The sequence below is a fragment of the Strix uralensis genome, chromosome 6, assembly GCF_047716275.1.
Source record: "Strix uralensis isolate ZFMK-TIS-50842 chromosome 6, bStrUra1, whole genome shotgun sequence".
NCBI lineage: Eukaryota > Metazoa > Chordata > Aves > Strigiformes > Strigidae > Strix > Strix uralensis.
Window position 1 is genome coordinate 27,808,718 of NC_133977.1, and position 9,199 is coordinate 27,817,916.

General features: G+C 62.7%; 1 protein-coding gene across 1 annotated transcript; it reads right to left on the reverse strand.

Moving 5' to 3' along the window:
* Positions 1–6,735: 6,735 nt before the first annotated feature.
* On the reverse strand, positions 6,736–8,848 carry CDK5R2 (cyclin dependent kinase 5 regulatory subunit 2). The gene has a single exon (XM_074873439.1). It carries the CDS (start codon positions 8,708–8,710, stop codon positions 7,757–7,759), a length of 954 nt encoding a protein of 317 aa, XP_074729540.1. The 5' UTR covers positions 8,711–8,848; the 3' UTR covers positions 6,736–7,756.
* Between the last annotated feature and the right edge of the window lie 351 nt (positions 8,849–9,199).

A 9,199-nucleotide genomic window follows, 5' to 3' on the forward strand; every position in this document is an offset into this window, starting at 1 on the left:
CCTGTGTCTTCTCGTGTCTTCAGGGGGCTGGCAAGAGAGGAAACCACCCAGCAAATTCCCTCCCATACGAGCCAGAGCAGGGGTGGGGAGGATGCGGCCACCCTGCTGCATCACCTTTTCTCATCACCTCTGGCTCTTACAGCCCCCAAGAGATAGGGCAGAGCTGGAAACCTCTGAGCTTCTTGAGACACCCCTCCAGCGAAGCTACTTACCCTATTCCCAGGCTAGCAAGGGATGTGGCAGCTGGAGGCAAAGAGGAGATGCAGTTGGCCTGGTGGGATGTCTGTCACCCTGCCATCATCCAGGGGAATTTGGGATGCCAGGAGCAAAATCCCTCATGACCCACAGAGCCCTGTGCAACCAGCTTGGGGTGATGCACTGGGCCCAGCATGGCCTGATCCTGCAGCAGGTGTCCTTGCTGGGCTGTGCTGTGCCAGGAGCAGGGAGGTCCTGAGCCATGGAACCAGACTCATGTGTGACATCGATGCAGTGAGTGGGGGAGCACTGCTTGCCCAGCTTCAGGAGCATGCCCATGGATCCACCGCTGCCCGGGGTGGCTGGCGTGGGCTCAGGGGCTCCCCTCTGCCTGCCCCCCCGACTTGGGGCTGTGCTCCTCATCCCACCCTCATCGGATGTCCAGGATGACAGGGCTGGGGGCCAGGCTTACGTCATGGATCAGACCGGCTGTGTAGGGGGTGCTGTGCAATTACCCGGCACGTGGAGGGGGCGGTCAGCCCCCAGCCCCTCTCCCTGTGCCCCCCAGATCAGAGCAGCCTCCAGATCTGGGGACTCTGTGCTGCCCCCTCTGCCTCCCTCCAGGGTCTGGTCACTCTCATGGCCTTGGTGGCATCTGGTTGGATGTGTCCTCATTGCCCTAATCAGCTTAAGGGAGGGGGATCTGACGTCAGTGTCTCCTCTCAGAAGGGGTCAAGCTGTGCAGTGGGGGGCCTGATGCTGCCAGTGGGGACCCCATGTATGGGAAAGGAGCTGCAGAGACTGGGCAGGGGGGGGGTGGGGGTGTGTTCCTCCCTCCAGGATCCCTGAGCATTGCACAGCCTGGTCTCCAAGGACGGCAGGAGGTGAAGTGAGGGGGAAAGGAGTAGTTACCCGCATGAAACCAGCACTCAGGCTGAAGACACACCCCCTGGCTCAAGCTTAGCCTTGCAAGGACAAAATGGGGGGGCTGGCCACAGCTGGCTCTCTCAGAGCCAGGGCAGGGGGCCATGCCCCCACCGCAGGAGCCTGCTTTGGGGCTTAGGTAACTGCATGACGCAGAGCAGGACACGGATTAAGGGATATGGGTCACTAGTAGCTTCCCCCACTTCAAGTCCCGCTCCTATCCCTCTGGTGCCTCTGACAGTGCCTGCACCAGGGAAGCCCAGGTGACCCCAGTTCCTGCCTCATTCCCAGCACTGCAATCCGGGTCCCTGCTGGATTGGAGGGCGGACATGCTGGGGAAATGGGGAAGTTACCTTTTGGAAGAGGGAGGACCACCACACACTCCCAATGCAACAGGCTGCAGCTGAGGGCTTGCTTCGCTCTGCTCTGAGCTCACCTGGCACAGTCCCCCTGCTCTGGCCCCAGAGTGCCACCCCAAAAGCTGGGAACCAGCCCTGCACTCTCCAGGGACAGCAGCCAGGAGGGAAGGTGGGGGACAGCCATGCAGGACTGCACCAGCGATGTTCTCACCTGCCTGAGGATTCAGACAGTGTCACCATGGCAACTCGGGATACTCCCATCCCCAGGCCCCACTGGGGGCAACCCCCCCACCCCCGTTGTGCTTACCGGAGGAGGGGGACAGAGCATCACCTCCCACACAACCCAGCCTCCCCCCTCCCCAGCACCCCATCTGACCCAGCCCGCCAGCAGCGCTGCTTTTTTCAGTCACCAAAACCACCAGCTCGGAGCAGACTGCAGCAAAATCCTGCCAATGGGTGAGCAGGGGCAAGCCCGGCACAGCTCCTGGCAGAGCATCATCCCTGGCACCGACCAGGGGTGCCCAGCTCAGGGGGCTGATGGGGGAGCACCGTCCCGGGCAGTGGGGTGCACCAGCTGGGTGGGCAGCCTGTCCTAGGTGGCTGGCAGCAGGGTGCATGGTCCTGGTGCACTTGTGGGCTCCAGATCTAACTGTGGGCAGTCCTCGGGTGCCCTGCCCAGGGTGAGATGGGGAGAACACAGTCCCAAAGGGCCTCAGCCTGTGCTGGGAAGAGCGAGGGAGCAGAGCACGTGGCCCGGCAGCTTCTGCTGCCTTGTGATTAAAGGCAGAAGGTTTTTCCCTACTTAAAAAAAAAAAATAAAAAAATAAAAAAATAAATCTTTGGCTTTGTTTAGCTGGCAAGAAGGCAGGATTGAGCCCTGCCTTGGCCTCAGCTTCTTACCAGGATGGCAGGGGGACCCCTCCAACTTCCCTCAAGGCCTTCCATCCCCACAGGAAGGGATCAGAATGGGGATGGAGCAGCCCCTCTCCTATTTTAGCACATCCAAGTCACCACTTGCTTAATTTCTCACACTGGGAATAGCCTTTGCAGCACAGCCAGGTCACGTCTGCTCCAGGGGACATGGGGCTGCCTCCCTGCCTACCCCTGTTCCCCCTCCAGCTCTCCCAATTCCCACCTATTTCCTTCTCTCTGTATCCCGGCTGTGCTGGCTCCTCGGCTCACCACTCCCCCGCCCTGCTCCAAGCTGCTGACTCACATCCTCTCTCCAGACGCCACCTTCCCTTGGCCTGGCTCCCTGCAAAGCATTTTGTGACAGTGTGGCTCAGCTGGAACCTGCAGGTGCGGCCAGTCGGGCTCCGACACCCCTTGTGAAGCCCGTCCAAGGAACCAACTGTGATGCTTCCAAAAGGTGCTGCTTTCTCCCTTGCCAACGTGCTCAGGGCTGGAGCCGTACTGCCACCTTTCCCCAGGTCCTGCATGCACCTGGGGGGAACTTTGTGCACTTTGGGTTTCTTCCCTGCTCACTGCCCCCCCGCCCCAGACACAGAGTTGCCCTGGATGGAGCCCCAAACCTTGCTCCTGCTGCCACGTGCTCTCCAGTGCCCAAGCAAGGGCTGGTGGGGAGAGTGTCCTGGTGCCGCTCCTGCCCAGCTGTACACGGAGACCTTGGGTCGGACTCTGCTGAGGGAGGACTGGATTAATGCACTAATGCTGGATTATGCTCTAATGCAGGAATTCTGATGAGGGAGCAGCACCCAGTCCTGGGAGGCACTTACTCCTGGGGCAGGCTCCCCACAACCGCCCCAAGCCACAGCTTGGTGCTGCCTGGCTTTCCCCAAGGATCTCCATCCTCAGGGGTGACACAGGACCATGAGGTAGGCAGGGGACACAGCACAGGGTAACCTCCATGCTCAGCTCTCAGTGGGCTGGAGGTAACGCCCCAGCCTAGGCAGCCCTGGCCCTCCGTTCTGCTGGGCTCCACAGCAGGATTAACCATGACAGCAGGGCTCCAAGGCATTCTGGTTCCCCTTCTCCACCTGCCCCAGCTTCTTGGCACAGAGCTGTCCCCACTCTGTGCTCCTCAGTCCCACACCCACCAGCCAGGCAATGCCACAGGCCATGTTTTAGCTACCACAGAGACCAAACTGTCTGCTGTCCCACCTCCCTCAGTCTCACGCCTGCCCCTGGGCTATCCTGGGCACAGGCAGAGCTCAAAGGCCCTTGCAGGTTCCCACCCCAGCCTGGATGTGTTCCCCATCAGCTGAGACCCTGTGGTCACTGTTCTCCCTGGGTATAAATATTCCATCAACCAATTTAGGACCCCTCATGCTCTCTCTGCCATTTGCTGCCATGTCACTGGGTCACTTTGTTCATATCTTCCCCCTTAGACATCCCACCAGCAGCTGTGACTGTGTCACAGAGCAGGGACAGGACCAGAAACCTGCACCCACAAGTCATCCCCAATTCAGCAGAGCAGCAACAGCCTGAAGCTGTGATGGAGCCAGTGTCCGAGTAGCTCCCACAGAGGCAGAAGAGAGACCTCCCACTTCCATCTGCCTTGGGAAACATGTCATCCATCATCCTCACAGCCTAACGGAGGAGAAGGGCTTGCGCAGAGAGCTCGGCTGAGGCAGGTCCTTTACCAGCCACGTGGGCACCAGGTCTGCATCATCCAGAGCAGTTTCGTCCCCACAGAGCAGCCCCGAGTCACTCTGGGGGATGCTGCCAACTCTTAATAGCAAGAGCACAACTTCCCCACCATTTTTCCAGCAGGAGGAGGCACAGCTTGCCAGGCTGGCTGCTCCAGCTGCCCATCGCTCCTCCGGTCCCCAGTGCCATGGCCAGCACATCCAGTGCATGGAGTTTGCTCTGCAGACGGAGCAGCAGGGCAGGGGGAGTCCTACTGAGCTGTTGCTCCATAAGCTCCAGGCAGAAACCCCCCTTTTCATGGGCAACTACACATACTGGGGACCCACTGCTGCCCAGGGTGCCTCCAGCAGCCACACACACTCTTGGGGAGCAAGAGCAGGATGCTGTGGCCTGAGAAGTGACCTCCCTGGGGCAGAAGGGGCCGAACTGACTGCAGACTGTACCATGCAGCTTGTGCCCACCTCCCCTGCCACTACACGGGGTGGAGCAGATGGGGCATCCACTGTAAGGCACAGAGAGGAGATGTGTTGCTGTCAGGGGAGTTTCAAAATAGGAAAGAGCTGGGATCCTTCACCAAGGCCCTGTGGTGATGGATCCCTACCTCTGAGCCCCAAACCCGATGTGAATCCCCCATCCCTGCAACCCCAGACACTGCTGGACCCTGTGGCTGGCAGCAAGGGGGGCTTCCCAGCCCCTCCTGAGAGGGTCTCAGCCCCTCACTGCTCCTCAGGGAGCACTGGGTGGCTGCAGGGATCACAAGTTTGGTGACAAGCTCTATCCATCCCCCTACTGCTGCCACACAGCTGGCTCCTGAGCCCAGACCCCCATGGCATCGTGCAGCAGCACAGGGGTCTGACATGTTACAGCACACAGCTTTTGGGAGGGGAAAATGCTGAGTTCCCAAGCCTGTCTGAGGATTCCCACACTCAGCACTCCCCTCCACTTGTGTCCCCCTCAACCTCCTCTTTGCCTTGGGGAGAGCAGGAGGCTCCCAGACAAGGTACGGTTAGTGCTAGCCCTTCCCCCCAGCAGCTGTACAAGATCCTCTGGGGCAGGGAAAACCAGACATCTCTCCCCTCAACAAGGCTCTGGCTGAGCCAATGATGCATATTTAAATGCACGGGAGCATCTAAGCTCGTCTCTCATTCCTTGACATTTCCAGAGACTCCAAGCTGTCTTCAATTACCAGTCTGCAATTAGCTCTTCCTAAATCCCCCAATGAGGCCTAGCACTCTTAATCAATGAAACACAAGGGAGGAGGGGAAGGACATGGCCTCACTGCAGCTGGAAGCATTTTAAAAGGCTGGGAGGACCCTAAGAGTGTCTCTAAGGGAGCCTTAGGGTGGGAAACCTCCAGTAGTGCTAGCAGTTTGTTCAGATCTGGAGACTGGGGATAGGGAGTCACTGGACAAACACCCCCAGCTCAGGCTGAAAAAAGTGAGCACCAATGGCTTGGGTGTTACCCTGCGATGCTGCAGACCCTTCCTGCTGGATTGCGACATGCTGCTTCAACTCACCGTGCCTCAGTTTCCCTCTCTGCAAAATACTGATAGGGGAGAGTCAGAGCTTCTCCAGCAGCCCCATAGGAGCTCTGAGGGTCCAATTCTACCCCTGTTTAAGCCAGAGTAAGTCAGAGCTACTACCTTCCCCAGCACAAGACATGGATATGGCTAAATTTGGGGTCGGTCGTATGTTTTTGCTGAGACAGCTCACCACAAGGTCACATGAATGTCAATCTAAAGGCAGACACAAGAGCACCCATTAGGGACAGGGAGGAGGGGAGCAGCACAGGTCTCGGTGGGTTTATGCAGCCATGGAAAAGCCTTGCACAGCACCCTGCCAGGTCAGCCCCCGTCACAGGGACATCTGTGCTGTCTTCCTGGCAGCACAGCTTTGCCTGAATGAGCCAGATTGAGCCTAATTAGCAGCTCTGCTGATGCACACAAAGGTAGAGAGAATCCAGCTTACCCTCCATGACCTGCAGAGCCAGCACAGCTCTTCCTGGCTGAGGGGAGCCCGAGTGCCTGGCTCAGAGGGGCTGGGAAGCACTGAACGCAGACCCCAACCAAAGCATGTGCTGTGAATCCTGCTAAAGAAGCCCTGGCAAATTCTGTAGCCTGAAGCGTAGCAATCAGCAATGAGAACGGCAAAGCCTTCCCCTTCTCCACCCCTCTCCCTGGGGGTCTGCAGAAGCACAGGGCTGGTAACTGGGCTAGCAACCCAGCTCCCACAGCCTGCTGCTGCCAGGGAAGGAGCCTGGTCCTGCAGAGCAGAGATAGGGAAGAAGGAGGTGAGGGGGGGTAGCTTTATGAAAAAAAAAAAAAAAATTAAAAAAAAAATGGAGGTGACATGGGCTGTGGGATCCTGATTAAATTCAGTGTGGCAGACAGGCATCAGGCATTTCCATCTGGAATAGAGGAGGCCAGGAGAGCTCACAGACAAGGTGCACTCGGGTGGACCAGAACTGGCCTTGGGCACAACAAATGGGGGTGAAATTCTGACCCCCAACTCACACCGGGGAGTAAAATGCCCCTCTGAGAACCAGCCCTCCCCCCCATCCCTCTTGGGGAGGAGAGGAGGCATGACTGGGAGCTTGGGGTGCCCCCCCAATCCCCCTTGCGCCCCACAGCCCAGCAAGTCCAGGGAATCACCACCAGGCCCATCCAGGCCGCCTCTTTATTCTCCAGTGAAGCAAAGCAAGAGGAGAGGGGACACCGCCCCCCCCGCGCCCATAACAGGCCCCCCCCTCTGGGCTCCCTAGGCCTCCTCTGGCAGACCTTGCCTTTTCCCGCAGCAAGCCAAGGTGGGGGCATCACCCCACCGGTACCCTGTTTCGGAGGGCGTACCGGCAGGGGGGGGGGTGTTACCCGCAGGGAGGGGTGTGGAGGGGTGGGCGCTCCCCCCCACTCCAGCGGCTCGAACAAAGGGGCAAGCGGGCGGCTCCCACGGGGTGGGGGGCAGCGTCGCCCATGCCCGGGGGTTCCGTATCCCACACACGGAGCGGGGGGAGAAGGGGGGGAAGGCAGCGCCCATGACATGAAAGCCCGCGGCCCCCCCGGCCTTGCCCGCTCCCCCCCGCCCCGGCCTTTGTCTGCTCAGCCGCGGCGGCTCCAGCACCACGGACAGCTCCGGGGGCGGTGGCGCGGGCCCGGCCCTGCCCGCGGCTGGAGGGGGGGGCGGTGGTGGGGAGGGTCTTTCACATGCACCGTCTGCCCGGGGCCCCCACGGCAACCAGGAGACACCGCCCCCCCCCCCCCCCCCCCCCCGGCCCGGACACCCAGCTCCATTTTTCTCCCCCTTTTTTTCTAGGGAAAACGCATCCAGGAGCCTCCGCTCCTCGGCAGCCTTTCCCCCTCCCCATCGCTCAGGCGGGAGGGGCACACCCTGGACGCGCCCCCCCCCCCCCCTCCTCCGGTCTTCTCCGCCGTGTCGGTGTCCCGGAGCGCGGCCCCCAGCTGGGGTCGGAAGTGGGGGAGGAGGGGGGGGACCAGCCGGATCCGGAGCAGGGAGGGTCCAAGCAGCGTCTCCGTGGAGCTGGCGGCCGGGGAGGGGGGAGGCGAGAAGGATGCGGGGGGTGGGGGTGGGGGTGGGATCCGGCAGTCCTTTGCCTCCCCCGGTCCCCGGTGCGCGGCCCCTTCCGCCCCCGGTGCCGGGGGCCCGGTACCTCCCTAACGGTCCAGGCTGATCGTCCAGTGCTTGGACCCGTCTCCGCCCTCGCCCTCGCTCTTGAGGTCCTGGAAGAGTTGCGTGAAGTAGTGCGGGTCCGCGTTGATTCGCAGCATCTTGGCGCTGAGGCGGTGGATGATGCCCAGGCAGCGCTCCCAGAAGCGCCCCTTGTCGCCCTCCACCAGGAAGGGCTTGAGCGGGTAGGAGATCTCGTTGCCCATGTAGGAGTAGGCGAGATAGAGGCAGGTGAGGAAGGCGGCCTGCAGCTCGGCCTGGCTCCCGATGTCTTCTCCCCGCAGCGCTTCCCGGCACAGCAGGTAGACGAACACCAGGTTGGCCGGGGTGATGAAGCCCTGGTCCTGCCAGCCCTGCAGCAGCAGCGAGCGGTCCACGCTGCGGAACCAGGAGATGAGCTCGCCGGGGCTCAGCTCCTTCAGCCGGTAGCAGCGGCGGCACACGAAGTCCCCCAAGCAGCGCAGCAGCTCGCCGGTGGACGCCTGCACCACCACACGGCGCGGGGACCCCGGGCCGCGGCTACCGGTTGTCGGCGGCGGCTTGCCCCCGCCGGAGCCCGGGTGCAGCTCCTGCGGCGCCGAGGGCACGGTGGGCACCGGCACGGCCAGCGGGCCCTGCTTGGCACCCTCGGCCGGCCCCACCACCGACTTGCGCAAGTTCTCGCGGTTGCGCTGCACCACCAGCGGGTCGGGCTGCTCTGGGGGCCCCCCCGGGGCCCCGCCGTCGGGGTTCGGCGTCACCTTCTTGGTGCTCTTCTTCTTCTTGGCCGAGGCGGCCACCAGCCGCTTCCAGGTGAGCGCCGAGATGAGCACGCTGGGGCGCTTCAGCCGGCTCTCGCCCTTGCCCGGCACCCTTCCCGGCGCCTTGTCGGCCAGCAGCCCCCCGCCGCCGCCGCCCTTGCCCGAGGAGGCGGCGGGGGAGAGGGAAAGCACCGTGCCCATGCTAACGCCGAGCGGGACGGGCGTGCGGGGGCCGGAGCGCCGGCACCGCCCATAGGAAGCCGGGGGCTGTGGGGGAGGCGGCCTGCACCGGGGCCGCGGTGCCCGAGGATGCTCCGCCGCGCCCGCTCTGGGCTCCGCGCCCGCCGCTGCAGCCAGCCGCGGCCCCGCCGCTCCCCGCCTCCCCGCCGACAGCCAATCGCCGCCACACGGGCCCCCGGTGCGGCCCGCCCCCTCGCCGGTGGGCGGCGGGGCGCGGGGGGGGGAGCCCGGCGCGGTTCTGCCGGGTGGCCGCCGCCCCGGCGTGACCTTCACCCATGGGGGCTCTCCCGGTGCTCCCGCCGGGGCGGGGGGGCCGGGGCCTGCGATGCTGTCCCAGCCCCTCAGGCCTCTGTGACAGGGGCGTGGGGAGGCTGCAGGGCCCGGCGGGGGGGAGCCCAGAGGACTGGGGCACAGGAGCGGTCTTGGGGGGGTCTTGTGAACTTGGCTGCT

Bases quoted from the DNA above. Each gene is read 5' to 3' on its own strand.
- CDK5R2 (XM_074873439.1), bottom strand. From the start codon at position 8,710: ATGGGCACGGTGCTTTCCCTCTCCCCCGCCGCCTCCTCGGGCAAGGGC.